Source organism: Rhodnius prolixus, unplaced genomic scaffold (assembly GCF_049639745.1).
Source record: "Rhodnius prolixus isolate KJV_2025 unplaced genomic scaffold, Rpr scaffold_2, whole genome shotgun sequence".
Classification (NCBI taxonomy): Eukaryota; Metazoa; Arthropoda; class Insecta; order Hemiptera; family Reduviidae; genus Rhodnius; species Rhodnius prolixus.
Genome location: NW_027411592.1, coordinates 58,832,187 through 58,859,910, shown reverse-complemented (window position 1 = coordinate 58,859,910; position 27,724 = coordinate 58,832,187). Strand labels below are relative to the sequence as shown.

General features: G+C 32.2%; 2 protein-coding genes across 10 annotated transcripts in view; both read left to right on the top strand.

The window, feature by feature from the left end:
- Nucleotides 1-16,229, top strand: part of LOC141448572 (beta-1,3-galactosyltransferase 5) — a 46,947-nt gene extending 30,718 nt beyond the window's left edge. For 2 of the 5 annotated variants that reach the window (XM_074117015.1, XM_074117013.1), the window contains 3 exons: nt 3,247-3,777; nt 4,305-4,511; nt 7,181-7,735. In XM_074117015.1, coding sequence (XP_073973116.1) covers nt 3,275-3,777; nt 4,305-4,511; nt 7,181-7,574 — 1,104 coding nt within the window. In that variant the 5' untranslated portion in view covers nt 3,247-3,274 and the 3' untranslated portion in view covers nt 7,575-7,735. Of the gene's footprint in view, nt 1-3,246; nt 3,778-4,304; nt 4,512-7,180; nt 14,717-15,859 lie in introns of those variants that run through there. The other 3 variants (XM_074117018.1, XM_074117017.1, XM_074117016.1) reach the window with 3 other exon arrangements.
- A 95-nt stretch (nt 16,230-16,324) lies between these two features.
- On the top strand, nt 16,325-22,238 carry LOC141448570 (uncharacterized). 5 transcript variants are annotated; one of them, XM_074117011.1, is made up of 5 exons: nt 16,325-16,391; nt 17,219-17,296; nt 17,603-17,754; nt 18,824-19,000; nt 20,031-22,238. In XM_074117011.1, exons 4-5 carry the CDS (start codon nt 18,962-18,964, stop codon nt 21,141-21,143), a joined length of 1,152 nt encoding a protein of 383 aa, XP_073973112.1. In that variant the 5' UTR covers nt 16,325-16,391; nt 17,219-17,296; nt 17,603-17,754; nt 18,824-18,961; the 3' UTR covers nt 21,144-22,238. The 5 variants fall into 5 exon arrangements, with proteins under 5 accessions (XP_073973112.1, XP_073973111.1, XP_073973110.1 ...); XM_074117010.1 differs by having other exon boundaries at nt 17,603-17,825; XM_074117009.1 differs by lacking the exons at nt 16,325-16,391; nt 17,219-17,296; nt 17,603-17,754 and adding exons at nt 17,765-17,942; nt 18,107-18,120.
- Nucleotides 22,239-27,724: the final 5,486 nt, after the last annotated feature.

Genomic DNA, 27,724 nt, shown 5'->3' with positions numbered 1-27,724 from the left:
GAATGATGGACACGAGTATATGTACCTAAAAGACAAAGGGAAAAATCTCAAAAGAAAATATTCACACTCTGCGTTGAACGTTTTTTTTTTTTTTTTTTTTTCAGTTTTTAAATACTGAGGACAGTGACGACGGTTAATTGGAATAGACGGATAAAAGGGTGACGGATAACCGAGACTCCACTGTAGTTCAATGTGTAGGGTTTTATTGGGAGACATAATAAGGAGCATTAAGGTGATTTTTCCCCAAGGATTTGGGATTATTAGGATTGGATTCAGTAAAGATTGGAATTTCTAAACGGAATCCCCACCACCGTATAGGTTGCAGCAAAGTTTATTGTACAAAGTAAGTTTGTTTTGTAAAGTATGTAAGTTTAGATCGTTTGTTCGAGTACTAATTTTTTTTTTTTTTTTTTTTTGAGAGGGGGTAATCGGAAGTATAAAGCGTTTGTGGGAAAAATGATGGTGAATATTGGAAAATGAGGTCAGTATATGTACTCTGAATGTATCTATCATCTATCTTTATTTAGCCTTGATAAGAGGTTAGCTCTATCCAGACCTGCGTACTCGTCTAGATATATCTCTCTCTACATGCTACAGGTATTATATCTGTTTCACCTTACAATCGCCTTTCTAGCATTAATGATACGTAATTGGAACTTTCTTTTTTTATCATCAGCATACATGATGTATTTTTGATCACACTACTTCCACCATTAACATTACAATAGACTTTCTGCTTTACTTTTTATATGCTCTTTCCCTGGTGATGAGCGGAAGTATTGTTACTTAGCAAATTAGCAATATATATGTATAATATATAGCACTGACACTTTCGTTTTGGCGTCCACTAAGTTCGAAAAAGTGGTTTTTGGTTGTATGTCTATGAGTTAACACGTTAGGCGCAAAAAGTAAAAAAAAAATCACTACTAAAGGGACGTGACGTAACTTGGCTATCCAAATCTCTCCACCGGAAGTAACGCTTTACATTAGAGATTTGAAACTTTTTTTTTTTTTTGAGATATTCTTGAAACGTTACGTACGATTTTATTCAAACTAGTAATCGCCTACTTTTACAGGAAGGGTGTAACCTCCAAGTGCCAATTAGATATCGTGGATGGAAGTAAAGTACATAATTTACTATTATTATTATTTTTTAACAATTGAAAAAGGCCGTTTTTCATGAAAATGCCACAATTTTTATAAAAGGAAAGGGATTAGAACAGTGGATTCCAACCAGGGGATTTCGGGTTGGACCATGGAAGAGTTTCTATTTCTTAAATGTTGATGCATTTTTTTTATTTTAAATTTATTTAGTTATTTACAATCTGTATAAATATATACAATAAGCAAACAGGAATATATAAGATAAATGAATGCGTGAAAGGCAGGAGGAGAGAAACTACCCAGCGATAGCACTCTTTACAGGATGTTAATGGTGTTTATGGTCTTCAGACTGTAAGGAAGTCGCTGGGTTACTGCCGATTCAGGATTGTTAGGGATGACAGAGGAGGCGAGAGACAGTAAAAGAGGATTTGAGCAAGTAGAGAGAGCAGAACTTGTGAAATTTCGTCTTGTCAAGTTCTTGTACGAATATGAGATGCAGAGGTTGGGTAAGTAACTATAAAGTTAGTCAAGTAGAAAGGAGCGTCACCTCTCTGTCGGAGGAGTTCTGATTGGAATGTGCGTACAGTTCTGTAGGTTTGGTTGAACCTCACAGTACTATTCCTTAAGTCCACATAGGTTTGAGGATAGTGTTGTACATTAAACGTTTGAGTTCTACGGGCAATTTGGATTCAAGCGCCTTAAATAAATAAATAAAAATCATTCTAGCACATACTGAACATTAGCTAAGGTCACGTAATTACAAGCTCGAGAGTTGCGTAAGGTTAAAACCTTAGAGGTGCACCTAGTCTATTCAATTTGAGACCAGCCTTCTTCAAAGATATTGAAAGTGAAACGAACCGAGAAGTTGTGTTCTGATGCTCTTCTCTTTGAATAGCCTAGGATTCCAGGCACTGGAAGTCAAGTAGTCTCGTTCCGTCTAAATATAAGAGGTATCCGCCAAAAATAAAAAAAAAAAAATGACTTCAATTTAAATTGCGACACCATAAGTGTACCCAACTAGGAGAGGCTCTTTTTTTAGTCGTCTTTTGAAAGTACCTGGGGGCCATAAACGTTCCATTTTCAGTAAGGCACTTGTCAGTTCTTAGTGAACATTCAGTATATTATAATTGTAGTATCAGTCAACAAAATTCCACAATACTTGAAAACTGTTAGTGTTTACTAACAACGAATGCAACCTCTCTTTTCTGCAACTCCCTAGTAACATAGGATAAGATCGAAACTATCCCTCGGCCATAAAATTCGATATGTAGCCCATTAACTAATCGATTTATTTCTATAAACTTTTATAACCTCAGCAGTGTTTACAAATTGAAAGCGGACCTATAAAATGTTTTAAATGCAAATAAATTTTAAACAGTACATTATCGACTTCTTGTTTTTCCTTATAAAAATAAATGTTTATTCTATTAAATATTCATAAAAATTTTTCTCCCTCCATCAGGCTGAAAATCGACCGGCCATATTAACAGTACTTAGCATTTTTACATTATTACAGTGTAGGTTAGGGTCGTCGAATGTAGTAGTTGAATACTAGATTCTAATCAATTATAGACACAATAATTACAGTTTCTTTTTCTTTACTTGATTGCACCTTTACGTCAGAGGAGGTCGTAGTTATAAACAATATCAAATCGAAAATATACTTATTTTAAATATAGATTAGTTTGTAATCGAATTGAATCGATAATCAACCGAAAAGATTATCTCAATCTTTATATAAAAAAATAATGTTGTTTATTTTAACTGTCGTCCGTCTGGTTAGCATGAAATCACTTCAATAAAACACATAAGCTATTACGAATGATTAAACTGGCACTAAGGAGCTTGAAGAATGAATAAGATGCAAAATACTTGCCGATTTCGGTACCTTTCGTCGCTTAATCAACACTCTAATCTTAAATTAACTCTCGATTTCTCGTTCCACATACATCGGATCTTTATGAAAACTTAACCATTTGTAGACAATATCATACTGTATATACGGGTAAAATATGAACTTTTACTATGCATTAGTTTAGGAGACAGGTAAACTTTTCATGTTTCTAAACACACCCTAAAATTTCTTGCTTTGTATTCGTCAGACTATTATTAATTTTTAAACTAATTTTGATTTTGTTGCAGAAAATGTAGCATCAGCAGCACATCATCCATGTTCGATAAACGCTGTTGTCGACTTGTCTGGGCGCTGACAATGCTGACGTTCGGTTTACTGGCGCTATGGCAGCTTACCGGATGTCCAGGACCACCTGCACAAGAGATCGCCAGCCGAGATCATCGTCTAGCACTGCCTGCACTCTCTCCAGCCAGATTCCAGCCATTGTTGCCGAACAACGTGTCCACCGTTCCCGATCCTTATCCAGTGCATTCATTACCAGACATGGACTTCACAAAGTTGATTGATTTGGATGGATTCTCTTTTATCACGACTCGTAGTCCTTGTAATAATTCTACAGCATCCTTACTAATCACTTTAGTACACTCCGCACCAGCCCACGTTGAAAATCGAAAAAGAATCAGATCGACGTGGGGCCAGCCGCTGGATCTTGTCTTCCTAGTTGGTGAAACTAATTCTACTAAAGAAAAAGAATTACTTGAAGCAGAAATGAAAGAATTTGGTGATATCGTGCAGGGCACTTTTCAAGATACTTACAGGTTAGTTATTTTGAAATTATTCGTATATTATTCAACCTGAAAAACGTCCTGCAAATGGAATCTATTTTCACCCTACTTTGGTTCCTTCTTTAGAATTTCACATTCCGACATCCTTTTAGAGCTTTCCAAGCTATCTTAGACGATTCCATTCTACAAAATACTCCATATCTGGCACTAGCTGCTCGACCTTAGATCTTATTTTACGGTTTCGATTTTTCAGTTATTAGTACTGCCAAAATCCCAGACTACGAATTCTATAAACATTTCTGCTAGTTTACATCGATGGAGCCGAAATTTAAACCAATCTCCTCTTTGCTTAAGTGAATTAATGATGCCTCACTTTCCGGACGGTATTTGGAGTCTCTTATCTGGAATTTGCTGTTAGGAGAGCTTCTGACTATCTCCAATTGGAAACCTATTCTTCGATATTTTGAATACTTTCTATTTGCCTATACATCATTAAGAAAAAAATTACTCAACTTTAATACAATAATAATTCCTTAATTTTATCTTCACTTGTTTTACAGGAATCTCACTTATAAACATACTATGGGTTTGAAATGGGTGGCTTACCATTGTCCAGGAGCTCGATATATACTTAAAACCGATGACGATATCTTTGTAAATACTCCTTATTTATTGGAAATAATTAAAAATGATCTGTCACCGTTGGGCGGCCGAAGACTTCTACTCTGCAACGTCATGAAAGGGGTCCGGGCGAAAAGAACATACAGGTAAACTAAACCTAAATTAAAAAGAGTATATATTTTTTCCAAAGTAAGTTTATAAATGATTTTTAGCTTATAGTGTATTAAAATGTTTTTAAATTAGCTCAAATTTTGGACCCCCAATTTGAATTATTATCATTAATATAGTCCTATATAAGTCTAATGAGTCGTCAACATGGTTAAATGAGTGTGTAACATAGTTTTATATAAGTCAAGTGAGTTTTCAACATTGTCAAATTGTGAATGTAGAAACTGCATTTATGTTTACAGAAATTGCCACTAGAGTTCTCTACCGGTTGGAGTATAAAGTGAGCTTACAGCCTAGGTAATGGCGGCTTACAAATCTACAATATGCCCATTCCTCTTTTATCTATTTCACGATTAAACCATACAAATTCTCAACTTTTTGGTTTCTTTTAACGATAATTGTGTAAATCATGAAGTATTATTCCAAAAGAAACATTATTTATCGTCTTTTTAAAGGGAAAATGTTTTCTTGCTTTATTCGAAAGTTTATCAAATACCTATGGGAGAAATGTCGAAAAAAAAATTTTAAATTAATTATTTCATGGAAATTATTTCGTTCAAAGTAGTAGCCAATCACAATGCAGTTGGGTTGCAGACTGTGGGCGGGTCATGCCCACCTCTAGTGTAACCACGCCCCGTCCAATGAAAACGAATCATGGCTGATCAAAGCGTGTTAACAATGGTGCTTCAATTTTTTCTTTGTTTTTTTCTAAATCTTTTATTATTTTCTCATATTTTATCAACTTTTTTTGGTTATTTTATAAATAGTATTAATCTTACTTGGATATTGAGAAAAAATGCTAAAAATTTATTTTAAAAAAATATTTTTAATTTTCAATACATTTTTTATTAAGTTAAGATCGTTTTCGTATAGTTTTCGCCAATATTCGAAAGTTTCACTTTATTTTCTCATAAAAAAATCTCTTTTAAACATTCATATGACTTTTTCTTTCCATAATTTACGAATATAATTGAATTTTATTGTAACTTAGAATTGAATAATAAAAAGAAAAAAAGAGATCAAATTAATAATAATGTTGATATTAATAATATTAGTAATAATGGATGTCGTCCGAAAGATTGGTTGAAGTCATATAGTGATTGATTAAATCGATTTGATTAACGATTAAAATTAAATTAATTCGGTGATTAAAATTAAAGTTCAATTAAATTCTCAGATTTAATCACAATTTTTTTTAGTTTGATTAACGATTAAATTTGAAATTTAGTTCACTAATTAATTGTTATGTGATAAAAAGTACGATTAATTTCGCCGATTAAATATTGATTAAAATTTAAAATTGCAATTATAAATTTAATCAATTAAATTTATGATTAAATTATATTTTTAATCCCTGACTATCTCTGGTGTCGGGTCAGAAAGTACCTAGTTAGATATTTTTAGTTGAACTTTATTTTAGTGAGTAGAGGTTGGCAACATTGTTATAAGTGTAACCTCTGTTATAACTGTTGTAACCTGAGTTTTGTGTTTTAGAATCGTTGAAATTTCGGTTAGATTCCGTTGTAATGATCTATTAGTGCAAATATTTAGAGTTCATGGAGATTTTTAGAATAGTCGATTATAAGAACGACGATGCAGCGACAAGGTATGCGTGAAAAAATTCAATGGTAGTAGCCATTCACGAAAATCTTTTAACATTTTTGAATCAAGCGATAACAAACATGATGCTTTAGGACATTCACAGTGTCACAAGTGGTTTACCCGATTCTAAAGTATTAGTCAATCAAGTGAAAATGTCCTTGTCATCAAGTGATAATTCTCAGTATAAGTATTTATGATCTGGGTGCTTTTAGCAACCGTCGCAATTATGCAAGCGTTTTTACAACGATTACGCGACAAAAAAACTCGCTAAAAGTGATTGGTAAGAAAACTTATAGTACCTTCACCATGACTATGTGCTTGCTCACCAATTCTTTTTAGTGCGCCAGTTTTGTATCAGAAAATTTGGAGTCCTCAAAGACTTGAGTTCTGCGTTTTGTTTTTGTTCATGGTCCTAAAATTAAAACAGCACTAAAGTATGATTTCTGACACTATTGATGTCGTTCATAACAGGAATTTTAAACATTTTCAAGGAAGTTAATCAGGGTTATCGCTGGAATTCTGTGAAGTAGAGAAAGATCAATGATCTGTAAGTTGATTTTTTGTATCAGTATTATGCCAGTTTTTATGGTTACCCAGATATACGTATTTTTTTCACTAAACTATATTGTTATACTATACGATAATACTGTGTTGGAAGAGGTAGTAAATCCCTCTGCTAAATTGCAGGTATCTTAAAAACTTAATATTAAGTTTTCCTGCTCAACTTGGAGAGCATTTTTAATGGGGAAAAATGTTTTAGATCTCATTCTGCAATTTAACCGTATGAATTATTTTACATTTTTTAAATAGATTTTTCATTGAGCATAAAAAGTAGGAAGTTTAATATCCATTAGAATTTACGAAATTATTGCTTCTTCCGCCCAACTATGTTTTGTTTATAAGAATTAACATTTAAAAGTTTAAAGAGAGTATAGAAGTTAGCTACCAAAAAAAGAGAGCGTTCTCTGAGCAACTCTAATTCTCAATAGAATTTTTGGATTAAATTTTGTGTATATTTATTTTTATGTATCATTTCTGTGCCCAGATCTAAATGGCGAGTCTCTCCAGTAGAATACCCAGAACGTTGGTATCCAGACTACTGCGCTGGCTGGGTCATACTCTACACTCCGGATGTAGCATTCACATTGTACAGAGCTGCTCAACAGACACCATACTTCTGGATAGACGATGTACATATTACTGGTAATCTGGTAACACATACCAATTTTACACATACAAATCTAGGTGAATTGAGTGAAATAGAAAATAAGAAAATCGAAGAAGTTATTGATAAAGGTGGCCGTGTAGAATTCCTTTTTAGCCTGTTAACTAATAAATATTACCAAGAATTGTGGGATCTAGTGGTTAAATCTGAATATTATAATAGTTTTCAAAGTTTTGTTACACATCGTAATATATTTAGATCTACATCACCATGAGTATTTTGTTTTTTTCAGGGACACATTTTACCATAAACAGTCTCGATGATTCTGGGATAAACCAAAAGCTAAGTGGAAAAATTACTTTTGATCTATGTTGTTATCTCGTTGGCAATATTGTTTTGTCTTGCTTTTGTCCCTCAATTAACAATTTATTAACCTTCGACTCGTGGATGAGGGGAGCTTTCAGTTAGAATATTAGTTTTCTGATCTGGTGAAAATAAGAAAACTAGAAATTAGCTATTTCTGAACGTCCCAAGCACCAAGTACAGTTGAGTTTATTGATCTCTCTCTTGTCATTTTGTTTTATGTAAAATTGCGGCTCCACATTTTACATTTCCCTTGCAAAGATTAGTAGTATTACAATTAAAAAGCCGACTGCCTGCCATTCATTTGTAATAGACATAATTAATAGTGGTAACCGGAGTCTTAACTTCTTCACCAATTTGGTTGTTACTAGTTGTTGCCATTAATTGATACAATTGTAGAAAAAATACTAGAATAGTAAGTTAGCGACTACTGTTACTAACCAAAAACCTTGATCAGCAAGTGGCGAATAACTTTAAATTAGCCAAAACAATTTTAAAGAACTCTCTGCATAAACTGTACTCATCATTAAGTTAAGGTCTAAGCACAAGTATATAAAAATAGTATGTTTTAAGCCTACCAATGAAATGGTAAGCTACAGTATTAATTTTGACGGCTTAAAGTTCAATCGTCCCATTTTCTAAACTTCTACACCCTTTGGACAGGCCCATAGCAAGAATGTCCTCCTATTAGCCAAAAAAAACTGAAAACAGAAAAAAAAAACTGAACCAATGCAATATCGTGTGCATCATCCAAGACTAGTTTTCACACAATTCTGTGCACAGTATCTCTTTTAAGATGATCTCAGCATGGTGTTTTCTGTACCCAGTAAATGGCTCAGCATACTTCTCAGTATTTTTGGTCGAGTAAGTTTTTCATTTTAGTTTGCTTCGTTTTAAAAAATTAGTAGCTAATTTTCCTTGTAATCGTTGTACCATAATAAAGGTATAACCTTCAATTATTAAAAATAATGCTTTATTGAAGAAAACATTAAACAGGCTGGCTAATGTCTTACCGGTTTACTAGCTAATAGTAAGTACTTCGAACCGAGGGAATGGACCTGCTTCAGAAATACATGAAGCTGGTTCTTCACCCATCAGAAGTGCTACTTTGCTAGGAAAATTCAGTTTAGCGCAGTACTGGGATAAGACCATTCCATAAGATTCCCATTTTAGTAGATATTAAGTTTTCCACAATTTTCACGAAAAACCATTCCACGTGTATAATTTCTTAAAAGTCCACTCACATATTTATAAGCGTATCATTTCATAATGTGTTGGTTTTGTATTTCGAACATTCCTTGTATACCATTCCTTGGATTTTTTTGTAATTAGGAATTTCATTCGCTACCTATTTTTCTTGAAAGTCTTCCCTTGATTCCTGTCTACTGACAAAAAAAAAAAAAAAAAAAATAGTTAAATGGAATATCCTGTTTCTGAAGCTGATTATGAGGATACTCCTTGAAAGTAGGCTGATGTTTTAAATTATAAACATTTCAATTGGCAAATCATTCTTTAAACCTTCATTTAATTTATTCTTTTTTAAAGAGGTAATTTGTATAAATAGCTCCAAATGTTACTTAAGACTGAACAACCTATTTTTACAAAATTATCAGAAATTTTGTATTTATCACTAGTATATATTATAAAATTTATTATTATTTATTTATTATTTAAAGTATAGATGTATGAAAATTTACTTTTGATTATTTAAATCTAATTATTAATCAATTACTTTGAATAATATTAGTTAAATAGAGAATTGTTATGTAAAACCATTATGGAGTAAATGTATAAATTGCTTAATCTAGTTTATTATTTTTTTTTTGTATAAAATTTAGAGATCTAAAGATTTCCAAAATATTTTTGTAAACAATTATCAGAATTTATTTTAATGTATATTTACAAATATATTTCTGATAGAATAGTACTCCTTAGTATCTAAAAAAAACATTGCATATTGAGAAATATCCAGTTATGAGATTCTAAGTTTCTGGCTAAGATTGGTTATACCGTAGACAGCCTAAGAAATTTTTTATTTATAACTAGTTTTAGTTTTCAAGCTGAAAAGCCTTTAAGTTTTTGGACACGTTTCTTATTTTATTGCCAACTATAACTATTTGCAAACAATTCTAAAACAAAATGCACAATTGAAGGAGCACTACTTAAAAAATAATAATAAAAAAAAAAAATAACTGAAATATAAAAACTTGATTTAAAAAAGTAATTTACTTTAATTAACAATGGTAAAAATATAATTAATAAATTTAAGAACAAAATTTGTGTGTGCATAAAAATTGAAACATTTGTAGTTTTTACATTCTATTTTAAAAAAAAAACTTGCATTGCCAAATAATTTTTAAATGGATCAAATGTTAGTGAATCTCAGCATTTTATATTAATTATCATTCATAAGCCTACATTTTTGTTTTTTCTTTTATTGAATGAATTTAAATTTTTTCGGAACAACTGCCTTCGGAAAAGTGAACAGAGAATCTTTGAAAAAGTACTTGGAACGTTTGATTAGCACCTAGTATTTCCTGTATGGTTCCGCATTTATCTTCGGAAAAGTTAGAATTTTTGTAAAGATTTTGTAAACATCTCCCACTTAATCGTTAAATATTGTAAGCAATACGAGTATTTAGAGAATTTTTTTTTTTTTTTTTTTTTTAGTATATCCTGCTCACAAAGTTTGATTTATCAAATTCATTTCATGAAATATCAATACAAATAATTGAATAATATTGAAAATGTGGTTTTTAGGTTGGTAGTGTTGGATAATATCTTTGATTTAATCCTGTCGTAGCATGCACGGTTATTGTATCCTTGACCCGGTTTCAGATTTTCATCCATCATTAGATGGGGTAGATTAATCAGTTTAGTATAGAGATTTCCGACTTCACTTACATTTGAGCCGTTTATTTTGAAAGTGGCATAAGTCACTTTGTTTTTAAGACGAGATATTTAAGGGTTTGCGTTTTAACACGTTTAAAAATATGGATGCTAACTTTCGAGAAGATTTACTTGTATTTGTTATCCCATGATACTGATATTTTTCTCAGTATAAATAATTTCGTATAAACATTAAAAAAATCACCATTTTTCATTACGGTAAAGTGACTTAAGCCACTTTCAAAATAAATAGTTTAGAAAAATGACTGACATATATTAATTTTGTCCGACGTATTTTACTGAAGTGATGTTTTTGAAAGGGCAGTGATTTACTACCTGAGCTCCTCCAAAGGAGAAGAATTAAAAACAGTTTTTGGATATAATATAATTTACAAAACTGCACTATTCTTTCGCACTTATAAAAATGAGTCCAATGATGACAACTTTTTTAAAAATACTGAAAATAATTCAAAACAATACTTCACACACACTTATCACATGTTTCTATTTTTTTCACACTAAGCCCCGTAATTAATTTCCTGAGTACAGCGACTTACGCCACTTTCAAAATAAACATGTTTGGTATACCGTTAATTACCAACACTTCCTCTCCAACAAATCTCAATAGTTCTCAACTTATTGCATTGCAAATTTTTTTAAAAATGAAAAGATACCGTTCAACTGTATTTAGTGTTGCCATTAACTCGATTTTTTTGAAAAAGTGACTTATGCCACTTTCAAAATAAACGGCTCATTTATTATGTCACACAGTACACTTGCTGATTCGTGAGTATATCCATACTGCTGAGTTCAGCAAGTATAGTGCAAAGACAAGTAATATAAGTGAAGTCGAAATCTCTACACCATTAATATACTACCTCTGATAGTGGATGGAAATCCAACAGCGGTCATGGATACAATAAATATGCCTACTATGATGGATAAAATCCAAAATTTGTTGAGTAATACCGAAAAAATAAAAAAATAAATATTCATATTCAAAATTAAAGTATTGTAAAAATGGATTAAATAAATATATAAATTTATTTATTCTGTTTGACTTTGCCTAATATTGTATACTAAACAAAAATCTGGCTTAATACATTTATTGTACTAGTTTCATGTGGGAATTTATTGTAAATAGATCGATGAAAATATATTCCTTACATTAAATGGATTTAAAACTTCTCAATTTCATTTAAAAAGTATCAAATTCAGAATTATGTGTTAAGAAGAATTTCAATTAGTCTAAAACCAGTTTTAAATGATTTTAAAAAAGTAGTAAATTTATTTTTGTTTTATTTTCATTTCTATTTAATTTGGTTTAATAATAGGTAAATCTGGTCTTTTTTAGAGTGCGTATAATGTACAATTTCTTATATATATATATATTTTTTTAAATATAAAAAATTAATAAAAGGCTCAAGTCAAATTTATTTTTCGTATTGGCAATACAGTAATATTATTTTGGATTTAATTTTTCTTGACGAAAAGTTCATCATTTTTCTTGTTAGGAGTAGCAATGCGGTGGGGATAGATAGGGATAAAAAATTTTGTATTTAGGATAGGGAAAAAAAGTACCTTGTTGAAGTAAAAGGAATGTAAAATTGAATATAATGACCAAAATATATGTACAATTTTATTAGCAAAAATTGAGAAATTAAACTTGATTTAAGGAAAGAATTTATTAATATAAAGGTTTTATTATTGTAGTCTTTTCATTAAATGAAGATATGAAAACATGTATAATGCAAATACTAAGATTTTTATTATATTTAAAATATATAATATGTTAATCAAAAGAGATATAATATTAAGTTTTGGGAAAAATTAGTAATGTATGAAAATGAACTAAAAACATGTGTTTTTAATTTTACTTATAACTAAGGAACGGATTTTTATGTATTTAAAAATGCCAAATATTTAATTAAAATATGCATTTATTTTCGTCAATTATGTGGAAAATATGTGATTTTCTTAAAATATTTTCTGGAATATTTAAGTAAAATGGACTTTTTTTTTTTATGAAAATCGTGAAATGGTGGAATGATTGCATTTTTCGAGAACCTCACAATTCAAAAGGAATGGCTTTGAATCCACATCAGCATCACTGTCAAGTTTTCCAATAACTGCATTGGCAATATACCTGCCCTCAACGTCAGTGGCTTCATCAATTGACGCCCAAATCGGTCCATCTTTGATATGTTCTCGAATTTTGGTTAGTGTACCTTTATAGATATCTTCCAGGTAGTTTTTCCTCAGAGCGCTCTCGTCAGGCATTTTTTTCCCCAATATAGGTCTCTAAGAATCATTTGAAATGAGGATTTTTAAGTTTGTGGAAAGGGATATCTGCTCTAACCAAAGCCCGACACAGATCTGTACTCAGAGTAGACTTACTTGGTGATGGAGATGTAAGGAAGGCTTGAAAGGACGTCCTCTCTTTCTTTCTGTTTTTATTCTCTATGTGCGATCCGGTGGCAATATGTTGGGTGACTTGGGAACGTTGAGAGCAAGAAACGCGCTTGTCACAAGCTGTGCAATACAAAATGTCTCCATCACTTCGAAAAAGTTCTGCTGGAAACTCGCGAAGATATTTAGCAACCAGTTGTTTGTTTGAGGCCGATGTTCGTGGCATTTCACCCAAAAAAGAATATACTAAGTGACCGAACGAAATGAATTGGACACTTCAACGAACGAGCTGAAAGAACAGACAACTTCAAAGAAGTAACAAGTGCCCGTCACTGTTTAGCAGCATTCTGTGTAAATTACAATAACCATTGTACCCACTGTGATTCACAGCCCTACAGTCTGTGGTTCACAGTTCCTGTCAACCACCTCCCAATTATGAAAATATGCCCAAAATGAAAAATATGTACATATTTTGATTAAATATGTAGAAATTTTTATTTATTTTAATCAAATATGTATAAATATGCGATAACATCCAAATATGTGGAAATATGTGAAATAAAAGTAGACTCAAACGGCTTAAAAAGTGTCAGTATGAATACTTCTAGTTGAAAAACGTCTGTAAATTGCCTAGAAAAAAATATGTAAATACATACGAATCCGTTCCCTACTTATAACATATGTACAACATATTACATATAAATAATACGTATTAATGTTAAATTTAATTGCAGATAACCTTTTTATGGTTGTTTTATGTTAATTAATAGATTACAAATTCATTACTCCCAGTGGTGGAGCTATAATATTGCCAAATTCTGTAATGCGGGGGCCTCTAATTATTGTTTGTTACTTTTTTTTTTTTGTCTTTCTCTTACAAAGTAGTATTTGCAATCATGACAAATTTTTGGTATAATTTTCTCTATGGAATGTTTGGCGGGACGATATGACCGCTTTAAAAGCGTCTTACTCTTTCTCTCTCACTTTATTTTGGGGTTAATTACATTAACCAGCTAACGTGTGGAAATTTTGTGTCCATTACATTTAAACGCATAATTATTAAAAATACAGCGGTCAGATTTTTAATGTTTCACCATTCAAGTCATATTGCATTTTCTATAAAAATGCCTACTGTGAATGCACATTCACATCCGCCCAGCGTCTTAAAAGAGATCTATTGTGGCTTCCACAATTTATCAGTGTTTTGTGTATAAATTTAGGCATTTAAAAATTTTAAATTCTATTTGTTCCAGTGTGTGAGTGATGGATGAGCTAGAGCAAAGATGGCGAACCTTTTTGAGACGTGGGTCAAATTTGGTTCATTTTTTTTTTTTTTTTAGTACTAGCTCTTGGGTCATTAATGCCCATTTGCACAAGAGTTAAGTTTAAAAATTTTAAACTGAATATTTTCCAAAAACTAAACATCTTTAAAATTCAGTTAGCTTAACGGGTAAAACGGTGACGAAACAAGTGGCTATGGAAGTCTCTTTTTACAAACATAACTGAACAAAACCTTACAAAAGTGTGTTTTTTTATCTTGAAGAAAAATCTAAATATGGTTATTTGCTTTGGGTTGTCGATTTTTTTGACAAACAAAATATGAGTAAAAATTATACATTTTATTTGATATTTTGTAAACACTTTTGCTTTATTTCAAATATGTACTACAAAAGCATTAGTCATCATTTGCGTTTTAGAACTGGTAATGATCAAACTAAAGGTTATAGATAGCATTTAAATTGCTTTTGTGTCAAATGCGTGATTGAAAAAAAATACAGATAGAATATAAATTATCCTCAACAATTAGAAAATCTAAATCAACCCGCGTAAACAAACAAATGGTTGCCTTATAGCAATTGTGTGGGTCAGTGAAAAAGCTTGCGCGAGTCAGTGTCTGACCCCGCGGGTCATAGGTTCGCCATCACTGCGCTAGAGTTTCCGTTTGCGTTCGTAAAATGCAACAAAATAGTTGCCACTCAACAACTCGGTATCTCTACAGAGACCCTATGTGTATTTTTTTTTTTTTTTTGAGTGTGGGGGTTTATAGGGTTAATGTTGTTTGGGTAGTTACGAATTGGGGATGCTAAGATCCCAGGAGATGGTGGCTATTCCACTTCCTCCTACGGGAAGGGATAAAAAGATGAAGAGTTTTTAAAGCTAAAGGCCATTTTGTATTTAGTCTAGTACTGGAGGAAAGGTCCTCCAAAGCAATTCTGGTAAGGAAGGAGGGAAAATTTGCTGGTGATATAATATAACTTTAAAATTAACTAAAATTTTATAACTTTATAACTTAATTAGTTATAAAATTTAGGGACGGAAAGAAATTCAATGAAAATGTGAGTGCCTTTGTGTAAAAGTGTTGAGTAATTCCTTACTTTCCTCTTTTTTTAAAAAATTATTACTGTTATTTACCGCAAATACCCTCCAGTTTTTGGGTTAACCAAAAAAACATGGCTTAGTAACCACAAATATTCATTAAAATGCATGTATATTTCAATTATTAATGAAAACCTTTTTTCTTTCACTTTTTATTTTTGTCAAATACATTTAACTATTAATCGAGTTTGGTTATTTTCGATAAAACTTAAATTCACAGGTTTTAGGTAAGGCTAGTGATTTAGTTGGTAAGATATCTGAAATTATATATGTTTAAGAATATATGATTAATTAGGATAATATATTTTTATTTTCTATTATATTTAAAGAAATATGTAAGTAGAATTATTTTCTTCATCAATTATTTATGTACTTCCAAGATTCTTCATCATTCCATCTGTTTGCGGTGTACATTTCTTTTCTATGTCTTTTATGAAATCTATGCAAATAAATATGAACACATTTAATTAATTAAATGTAAACTTAAATAACAAAATGTGTTTTTCACTTTGTTTTCTGTAGATAATGAACAAGTCGTAAACCCTTTAGATGATGGCTTTTTTTTAAGGGAGGAGATATAAAGCGGATAATTAGTCTTTGATGACATGTCTTCCATCTGTAATGGATTTTATTTTAAATCATGAAGCACAATTCAGGTCAAAAATATTACCTTAATCAGTTTTGAAGGACTAAGTTGCTATTTGTATCCTTGATACACAATTTTTATATCGTAGCACGCTTGTTCTTTATATTTCCAATTCGTTTCTGATTTTTATCCATTATTAGAGATAGATTTATCGATGTGGTATAAAAATTTGACTTCAATTAAGTTTCCGTCTTAAAATATACTTACTTTATACTCTAAGATAAGTTTTTATATTTTTTTAATTCATTTAATCCAGTTAAAATTTTAATATTTTTTTTGTTTTTGTTTTTTAGTAAGTTACATTAGAATTTAGTCATTCTCAAAATTCCATGTTCTCCAGATGTTCTGACCTTAGTATAACTCCCCTATACAAAAGAGAATTATAGTCTCCAGGGGTACTAACCTGAGGTCAGTATAATGAATTAAATCAATTCGTACGATAGGTTAAATTTGAAATTTGGAGTGACTGAGTAATATAAACTTTTTTCGTTATTCTAATACTCTCTAAGGCGTGGGTGGCCAATCCAAATGATCTTGTGGTCCACTTGGGAAATTCATTTTAAACTTATATGGATATCTTTTAGATTAGACCCATTACAAAAAATGTGTACAGTGAAAATTCAAAACAGAACTATTATTATTCATACATAAACCTGTGTTAGATTTAATTGTTACAAAACACTACACTACAAATCAAAATATTGCACAAAATAAAAACAAATTTTGATTAATCTCGCAGGACATAAAATTATTCAAGGCAGGCCGCGGGTTGGCCACCTTAGCCTAAGCGGTGTCGTGATTTCCTGTACGTCAGAAACGAAGATTCCGATTGGAAGTGAGACAGATTTGCAGGCTGAGGAGGCTTACTTGGGAAGGAGCAAGATATCGAAAGGAAATTGGGCATCGGACGATTCTTAGACATGACATGACGAACAAAATTCTTGTTATTTACTGTTAAGTTCAGCAATTATACGTTAAATTATACTCATTATACTTGGAGGAAACTCTTTTCACAGATTTTAACAATGAAAACATTATTTTACCAAATTCTTGTTTAATAAAATTATGTCGAGACATATTTCAAGTCAAATCAGTAGATTTTAAAGTGCTTCTGCCTGCAAAGTTTGATTAATGCTAAAATATGATTGTTTTACAATACAAAATTCATACTTTCCTTAATTTCATCGAGTTAGAAGAATATATACAGAGGTTTAATGAATCCCCAATTCTTTCAGAGACTCTTGGTTGAATATTTTAAACGCTTGTAGTCAGTTCAATGAATGAAAGATCTTGTCTTTTTTCAAAGATAACAGGTAGTAACAAAATTAAAAATAAATTAAAAAATGTAGTTTTAAAGGTGCGCCAGTTATTATCGTTTTGTCTATCTTCTATTGACGACCAATTATTTGTATGTCCTAATTCTGAACTCAAGGAATTCATGTAAGGTCTGTTATTAATTCAGATTATTAATAATAATTGTCTATTATTACTTGAATTCAGATTTCGGACATACAATTGGTCGTCGATAAAAGATATACACAACTATAACTGGGGGACCTCTATGAATTAAATTTTTCAGGTTCTGATGTTGAGAGGTAATAAAGATCTTGTGTTGTTAGGATATTTTCAGAAATGCTTTAAGTGGTTTCTTTTGAAGAGTGTGCTAAGAGAATTATTGTAAGAAAACGTGGCATTGATCACAAGTTAAACTGGAGGGTGCTCCGGAATTCGAGTAACTTAAACCTCGTACAAGCGCAGCGCCACTTGGCAAGTAAGTACGAGTAGCCGACCAGTACTTGTGTGCTGTATTGAATTGTGCATTTATCTAATTTAAGGTTATAAGTAAGTAAACATAAGTAGATCTTAAAGTAAGTGGAAGCTGAAAGTCACTAAACGTAGATTTTCGAAATAGTTGTGTTTAAGAATGAAAAAAAAAAGTTCGCCTTTGCTTTTGATTAGGTAGTACGAGATAATCTCACAACCCTTAAATTCAATATTTACATTCAATTGTGTACTTATCATAGATTTAGTTGTTTCTTTTTTAATTCACAAATTCATGTGATAATTTAGTCATAAATTTTGTTCATTCATGAAACTTCTACCTTTGTCTTTGGGTGCACAAGGAAACAATTTGCGAGTAAGTTGAAAATCAAATATTTGGTGAAGGTATTTTGAACATTATTTTTATTTGATTGTATGTGACTTTCATATGAGAGTAGATACCTGTAAGTACATTTACGCGCAAGGTAGTGTGTCATAAATGTTTGGTTTAACTTCTTGCAAGACAGCGAATATATTCTGCTGATATCTCTGAATGTTTGGGGTTCTATTAATGTAAATATTGATACCTATTTGGTACTTACTAAAGCGTATTCACTAGCAATTCGCGATATATGTATAAAATGATTTTCCGCATAAGTTAAGATCTCTAATAAATTTTTAATGGTTTCAGTTAGTTTCTCTGGAATTGTATTTAATATCGCAAGTAGAGTAGGTCTATGTCAGTCTTATATTGCAAGAAAAAAGAAAGTATCTATCCGTCCCTTCAAGTAATATTTAATTTTCACTAAGCTGGCTAAAATCAATTTTTACGTATTAGATACTAGATTAAAACTGTTCAGTGGTGAGTTTCTTTTAGAATTGATGCAATTTGTGAATATTTCCTAGGTCGTAGATTATTGTTCCAAGGCTCCTGTGATTTGCCTAGGAGGTTTCATCTAAGTGACAGACCATTGGGTTTTTTTTACGGGAGAGGTTGGAGGAAATAAGAGCCATATGAATACTGTAATAAATTAAAGTGTAGAGATAAAAGAAATTAATATATTACATATTACTTGTAGGTTGCTAAGGCTGCAGGCATGGATTATAAAATACTTAATAAAATAACTGTAGCGGACATTTCAAAGAGGGAACCACCTTTACGAGACAAACCTCTGATCAGAATACTTTCATCTCAGCTTGTGGAATGATCGAACAAAATGTCAGTTAACATGGAAGACGTTGCTTTTTATTCACAGGTAATTTAGTTTTATACATACTGGCGAAAAGCCGTACCAGTGCAATAAATGCGATTTCAGAAGTGCAAAATCCACAAATTTGAAAAGACATTTACGCACACATACCGGCGAAAGGCCGTATAAATGTGATATCTGCGATTACTGTTGTTCCGGAGTGATTGGGTTGTAAACCACATTTCATTTCAGAAAAAAAAAATGTTTATGCACCCTGAAAATGTCTGCATGCTTATTAAAATAAATAGAGTGTCGTAAAAATGCATCTAACGAAAGAATAAATAGATTCAAGAAATAATGCAATAACTCACCATAAATATACTTTCAAAATTAAAAAAAAAAGTGCTTTAAATGTTTAAATCCGTAAGATTTAATTTGTACCACAACTTACGAAAGCTTATCGAATGGAATCATTTTAAGGCTTAGTACTGTTATAGAATTAATTATAAAGTAATCATAAAGATCCAGTAAATATTGAATTAGCCATAGTATAATCGAAGAATTTCTAGCTAGGGATTCAATTTTTCCTGTGGCATTCCTTAACTGCAGGAAGTAATTACACTAGCAATCTTTTATTAAAGAGAGAATATTCAACCCGAACAATAGTTATTTTATCTAGTTTATAATACCACCGCGTTAAATTATGTGAAGAAGGATATTCAGCAATGATCCTGAATGAATCTTAATTTAAAAAAAATTAAGTGCTCTACATCGGTAGGTATTTATGTAGAACTTCTGAGGGAGTTCAAGAGTTACGAAGCTTAAAACGTACAAACTAGATTCTTCGTTCCCAAAAAGTTCCTGAAGAAGCGAATCAATGGTACTCGATATGTAGAGCTGTAGTAAACAGTTTTGTAAAGTAAATTTTCGCTGGCCATTGTCAAACATCTTCCTTCTTAAAAGTTATTTTACTTTAGGAGAAGATTATTTCGGCCTACTATTTTTAATTTAGTTAGTCATTTTATTAACTTCTTCACTTAAAGTAGAATTCTTTAAAAAAAAAAGTATTCTCAAAATTTTGTTATTAATTTTCCAGGCTTGTCACTTTCTTGCATCAAATGAACCGGATACGGATATGGAGGAAGTGTCTCTTGATGGCTACGTTTCGACTGTACTCACAGAAGACGAAGAAGAAGAGGAAGAAGAATTAGAAGAACGTGTTGAAGGGTATAGTCCTAAACACCCTTATCAGTGTACCGAATGTGAGTGTAGTTTTACTAAACCATCACACTTGAAAATACATTTACGAAAGCATACAGGTGAAAAACCTTACACATGTGATGAATGTCCATACAGTACTTCAGTTTCATCCAAATTGAAGATACACATGCGTATACATACTGGTGAAAAGCCATACCAGTGCAATATATGCGATTTCAGAAGTGCAAAATCCACAAATTTGAAAAGACATTTACGCACACATACCGGCGAAAGGCCGTATAAATGTGATATCTGCGATTACTGTTGTTCCGGAGCTTCAATATTAAAGGTGCATAAGAGAACACATACAGGTGAGAAACCATACGAATGTAATGCATGCGATTATAGTGGTACATCGCTTCGATGTTTGAAAGAGCACATGCGTATACATTCTGATGATAAGCCACACAAGTGTGATGTTTGTGATTATAGTACAACCAAAGCGCAACGTTTACAAAGACATATGAGGACACATACAGGTGAAAAACCATATAAATGCACTGTATGTGATTATAGGTGTATAAGATCGTCAAGATTGAAAGATCATATGCGTAGACATACTGGCGAGAAGCCATATAAATGTCGTGAATGCGCTTACAGTTGTGCGGCCAGCAGAAATTTGGTAGTACATATGCGTACACATTCTGGCGAAAAGCCATATAAATGTAGCCATTGCGATTATAGTTGTACAGTGTCAGCCAGTTTGAAAAAACATATCCGTACCCATTCAAACGAGAAACCATTTAAATGTGGTGAATGCGAATTCAGTTGTAGTAGATCCGGTACTTTGAGAGTGCATATGCGTAAAAATCATACAAGCGAAAAACCGTACAAGTGTAGTGATTGCGACTTCAGTTTTATTTATTCTGCAAATTTAAAGAAACATATGATGCAAAAACACACAGTGAAAAGTAAAAAGCGTTCAGCACAAGAGGGAAGCTTACTTTAATAATTTAGAAAACGTGATTATATTGTACAAAATTTTGGAAGTTTGATTTACCGTTAAATCAAGAGGGCATTTTTTTTATTTTATGCAATACAAGGCTCTTCAATTACAGGTCACTATTTTTAACTTTTTTTTTTTGCTAAGAAAGTTTGTTTTATTTTGAAAGAAGAAGGAGGACGATAGTTGCTAGAAACGGAGGTGTTGAACAGCAATGTCCTGGGTCTAGATGGTCCTCAGTAATTCGTCTGATTCTTTTTACCGTATTTATTTTTACTTTAAATGTTGTGCTTTTCTATGGGTCCAGTTTTTTTTAAGAATACAAAGGACTTTATTTTTACCAAAGCACTTTTGTTTTTTACAAAAATTATAAATATGTGTAATGCATTTTAGGATTTGTTTTATTGATTATGAGTGCGTACTAAGAAAGAGAGAGATTCCCGTTTCGAAACCTCCGTGTAGTTACTTTTTATTCATTGGGATCTACTTCTAAACAAAAAAAAGAATCATTTCCAAGAAACTACTTTGCTAAGCCAACCTTGACCTTTCACAAACTACTTTTAAGCACCTTCAAAGCATTGAACTTGTAGATTTCCTAGACTACCCGCTTTGTAACATGGTTGAATTGGCATGGCAGCAGTTAGTTCTTAGCCTTGCTCTGACTATCGATGCCTATAATGAAGATATGGTTCATATATTAAAATGGGTAATTTACATTCGGTTGCCAAAAATATATGGCGTTTTTTTATAAATTGTAAACTTGGAACCCTACAAGAATTCTAATCTAAACGATCTGTGTAGTATTATTGAATAAAAGAAAGGATTGTAGTGCAAAAAAATCCTAAAGACAAAATAATTTTTGAACAAGTATAATACGATCTGAATTTTTATTAATACCAACTTGAGGAAATAACATTAATTTAATTATTCCAATTTACTACTTTGAAAACGGATTTGTTCTGATTTTGCTAATGATTAAGGAGTAAAATTAAATTGAGTGAATTTGGATTTAATGTAAAGATTTAAAGCCTCTAGTACCTCGATGTGTGTACACTAATTTATTAAATGGTAAATAAAACAATTATTGTAAGTTCGTTGAAATCTAGGAAATAACCTATCGTACCTCTCACAAAAAATGTAAATTATTTCTTCCAAGACTATTGTTTGAAGGCGTTAAATCTAAAGTTGCCAGCGTTTAAAGATCAGCCAAAGACAAAAATATGTTTTCAATTATATTATATTTATTTAGTTATAATTTTTCTTACAGTCTTTATGCTCGTATTCATTCATTCTGTGGTGTATTTACAATCAACATTAAAGTGTCTAAAAAATCATAAATGATAAAAACAACATCTACAATGTTGGATTTGTCTCTCAGTTAAGGACAAGTGATTCTTACTTACAACGTCTAGGCTTAATGGATTTATTAATATATATATTGCTATGTCCGATGGCAATTAAAAAAAAAAATTCAAAACAACTCTTTATTACAATTTTTTATAATAACAATAATTCTACATATAATTATAATAGTTACTCAAACTTAGAACAATAGAACAAATCAAAAATTTACCTTAAAAAATTTAAAGTTATTCATCTCATTACTAGTACTAGCATCTCATTCCCTATCCACACACACAGCCCGACTGACCCCGCGTTAGTCCGCTCACTCCCCACTCCTTGTTCTATTAGAACTTTGTCACTTCTTTACCGACGTCACTACACATCAATTGCCCACCGATAAAAGAAGAAGTGACAAAAGTCTCAAACACCAACTCGTCATCCTGACATAGGATCATGAAATTTCTTGAGAGAAGAAATGTGAAACTTCCCTCTAACAGTATGATCTAGTCTGGCCACCGTATAAGTAGATGCGCTATGCTTCGTTTGTATGTAGAACGGCCCTTCCCAAAATGGCAGAAACTTGGATGCTTCATTCCTACCATTAGGAATGCGTAAGGAAGCCACTAGCACCAGATCTCCAACCTCCAACTCTTGAATTTGGTGGTTGGCATCAAACTTACTCCTTGCCTCTTCACCCTTTTTTATAATTCTATTATGGGTTGCATCCCACAGTGCCGCTATCTGCTCCTCATCCAGCTGGCTGTTGGTGTTGACCACATACTGTCCAATTACATTTTCAAACAGGCATACAGTGTCTCTTCCACAATGAATCCTTATCGGATATCCGTCTACTCCCTGGTGGTAAGTATTGTTAATTAAAAATTCAATCAGAGGCAAATATTTGATCCAAAGTGTGTGCTTTTTCTCTTTTAACAATACTCGGAAGTATTCCCCTAGGTCACGATTTGTTCTCTCAGTTTTGTTTGACTGAGGGTGTCTTATAGATGCATAAGCTACCAAAATGCGTAATTTATTCATTTCTTGCTGCCAATTCTTGGACATGAACTGCGAACCGTGATCGCTCACGACTCTATATGGCCGACCTACTTCATCACAGAACTTCTTAACACATTTCACCGCATTATTGGTATTTGCGACTGTAACGGGGTACAATTTCGTGAATTTAGAAAAATTATCAACTATTACAAACAAATAATGTGAAACCACCCTGCGCTCTAGGCAGAGGTCCCATGTAATCTACACTAACAGTTTCTAAAGGTTTTGAATTGGCCAAATAGGTATATTTGGCGTACATAGTATTATTGGTGATCTTATACATTTGACAAGTTTGACATTTCTTAATCACATACATTATTCTCTCTTTTAGATTAGGAAAATCAAAATATTTACTTATTAAATGAAACGTTTTATGAATACCTACGTGCCCATGACACTCATGAAATAACAAAATCAACTCTACAATACTCTTTTCAGGAACACAAATTTTGTTGTCCATACTTTCATTTTTCTTAACTAAAATTATTCTGAACGGACCATTGTCATTGTAGAAGTATTTAGGAAATTCATTGTTCAAGTTACTACCCTGCATAATATTAATTTTAACAGTACTCAGATTTTTATCAATACTGTAATAGTCATCAAATTTGGCAAAAAAACCAGTCAATAGCTTCTCGTCCACTAACGATATTTGATTCACTTGTACGATATCCATTTTATTCTCCATCATCTCAGCTCTGCTATACCTCGATAAGAAATCTGCAACAACGTTCTTTTTACCCTCGATGTACTCTATTCTGTAGTCGAATTGCTGCATAAATAATGCCCACCGATGAAGGCGTGCAGGCAAGTTTTTACACTCATTCAGGTAGCTAAGAGCTTTGTGGTCGGTCTGAATGACGAAAGGTTTACCAAGAAGATACAATTGAAATTTCTTGACGGCCCAAACTATTGATAAGAGCTCCTTCTCAGTAATGCTGAATTTAACTTCTCTATCCTGAAGCATACAGCTGGCATACTGTATTACTTTAATCTCCCCATTAATCTCTTGGAATAACTGCGCTCCCAGAGCATAATCGCTTGCATCGGTCTGTAATATAAATGTTTCATTGAAATTTGGATGGTGTATAAGAATTTGGTCAGTAAAAACTTTCTTAATTTCTTCGAAATTGTTAGTATCCTTTTGACTCCATTCCCACTTCCTCTTCTCCTTCAACAGATGTCTCAACTTACTTACTTTTTCTGAATATGATGATGAAAACTTTTGATAATACCCACATAGGCCCAAAAATGATTTTAAATGTTTCTTGTTTTTTGGTATGGGAAAACTATGAATTAAATTAATTTTCTCTGGTTGTGGCATCACTCCTTCGGGTGTTAAAACAAATCCGACATAGTTCAATTTTTGTTTAAAAAATTCTGATTTTCCAAAATTCACAGTAATATTATATTCTTTAAATTTTTGAAATAACTTCCTCAGAATAATCATATGCTCCTCCAAGGTTTCAGTTAAAACCAACATGTCGTCAACGTAAAGCTGAATATTCGGCTTTAAATCTTCTACTATAGGATTGAGTGCTCTACACAAACTTGAAGTCGACACTTTAAGTCCGAATGGGACGCGTGTATATTGATACGTTTTACCTTCAAATATGAAGGCAGTGAACTTTCTAGAATTTTCGTCTAACTCGACTTGATAGAATGATTTAGTTAAATCTATAGCGCTAAAGTAACGCATACTGTGGCACTGCGCAAGTATGCCATCTATTTGGGAAGTGCGTTCATGGTCACCTTTTAATCTTGAATTTAAGTGTCTGCCATCAGTGCACACACGTATTGAACCGTCCTTCTTAGTGACTGCAACTAATGGTGATATGTACTGGCTCGTACTCTGCTCAACCACTCCACTCTTGATTAGCTTGTTTATCTCTAACTTGACCAACTCAGTTTTGTGATATGGAATCGGGTAATTTTTAAAAAAGAAAGGAGTTGAATCCATTACATCAAGTTGATACTTGAAGTTCCTAATTAAACCTGGCGTCTTACTAAAGATGTCCTTATATTCTCTAATGATTTCGTTGAACGATTCGATGACAGACGGATATTTTTTCCTTATCTCGTCACAACTTTCTTCTAGTTTCAATTTCAGAGCCTCCTTCTCATCAACGTTATCCATGTTTTGAATATCGGCGGTGTTAATTTGTATACTGCAGCTAGTTAGCAGCTGATTGAGATGTGCGAATGGAATAGAACAGCGGTTTCCGTTAACTTTAATTGATAAAGTCTGCTCTGCAATATTCACGAAAGCATTAAGTTGTTCCAGCAAGTCCATGCCGATAATAAAATTCTGAGTCAACTCTGGTACCAAGTAAGCGTGAATCGTGGTTTGTATCTTGTCACTAACATTCACAAGCAAGATTATCTGCTTTCTTATGGGCTTTGAACGTTTGTTAATTGCCGATGTAACGTACAGGTTTAGGACAGGTAAAGCATCTACTTTTACACCTTTTAATTTACTTATAAAGTTATAGAAATAGTCTTCATTCATACATGTAATCTGAGATCCGGTATCAATTAACGCCTTCACCAAAAATTGATCCAATTTGAAATTAATTTCTGGACAGCATACCATTTTCTCCTCTCTTATTGTATAATTCTCCTCTGTCAATAGATTCGTGAATTCTTTCACCAACGAATTAATAGATGTATCTCCTGGCTCTGCACTAATTCCGTCTCCTTCCATATTATTCATAAAAGTAATATCCTTTTTTCTATTCTGCTCAATAGTTTCTTCTGAAATTCTCTTCCTTTGAAATTGATTACTTTTTATTTGATTTTTAATAGTTTCATTTCTCATTAATTTACTCCTCCAAAATACACGGGTTTTATATACAATAAAATTTTGAAATTCGGGCGGACTGACCCGCCCTTTCATTCGTTTTTTGCGTCATCATTTTTTATCTCAATATGATTGTTTGAAGCATAAGTTCGTCTGTTATGGTTTCCTTGTGGGTGATTCCTTCCCATTTCCTGCTGACTTGGTTTAATCTCATTCTTAAACGAATTGCAACTCTCATTATTATTTCTAATGTTGTATCCTGTCCTGTTAAATTCTCTGTTCCTGCTAAAATTATTTCCTCCGAACGGCTTCCTGTCACATGTTCTCTCCGCTTCCTGTTTAAACTTCGTAGTTCTATTCTGACTTTTAACTTCACTTATTATCTTATCTTCTAGCCTATTCAACAACTGCATGAATCCTTCAACAGTCTGGATATTCTGTATTTTCACAGCGCATTCTACAGTTTCACCAAAATGACTACTCAGTCGCTCACATAAATACGCCTCACTGTACTCTCTACTACATTCAAACGCTCTGGATACAATTCTTGAGAAGTACTCGCTAGGACGCTTATCCAAATGATCCTTGTACTTTTTTCCATCCAACTCTCTTGCAATCACATCATCATACTTCCAACCATGGTATTCATTCTTAAATGCTTCTTTAAATTCTTGAAAACTTTCAACTTTAAATCTTTTGATCATGTACCAATCTCTTGCCTCCCCTGCCAAGTGGTTTAAGATAAATTGTTCCAAATCTAAATACATCCCCTGCACCTTGTATAATTTGGTTAAGCTTCTCAGAAACTGCAATGGTTGGTCTTCTCGATTATTTTCGAATTTAAATTTGTCATCCACCATCATCTTCCAGCAACCACCGGCGCAAATATTCGTGTGAGACAGTGACGAAGCTTCAGCGCCATTATCTTTGGTTTCGGCAAGTTCTTGAGGTTGCATTACCTGTTCATGTGCGACATTTTGATCTGACAATTTTTTGATCTCACTGTTCTGTTTATCTACCGTTCTGCTTAATTCCGCGATTTTCTCATTTTGCTTAGCCATTTCTCCACTCATCTCAACTAATCTCTGAAGAATTTCCTCCATATTCTTTGACCTTGTAATCATCTAATTAAATGAAATCTCTAAACACTTCTACAACTACTATAAACTATATTATCAAAGGATTTATTTATTTTTTTTTTTTTTTATAATAAACTAACAAAACACAGAAGAATAAAAAAATGAAAGCTTTCAAACATCAAAGGCGGTATTCAATAAGACAAAATAATGTTCTTTAAACAAGAAACCAACCAACACACTATTGAATAAAATAACAATAAGAACCTTTATTCCACTCTAATTTAAAATTATTTTGTTTTATTATTTAT

Coding starts and splice junctions, on each gene's coding strand:
- LOC141448570 (XM_074117011.1), top strand. CDS start 18,962: ATGTCAGTTAACATGGAAGACGTTGCTTTTTATTCACAG. Junction 19,001..20,030: donor ACGTTGCTTTTTATTCACAG/GTAATTTAGTTT, acceptor TTAATTTTCCAG/GCTTGTCACTTTCTTGCATC.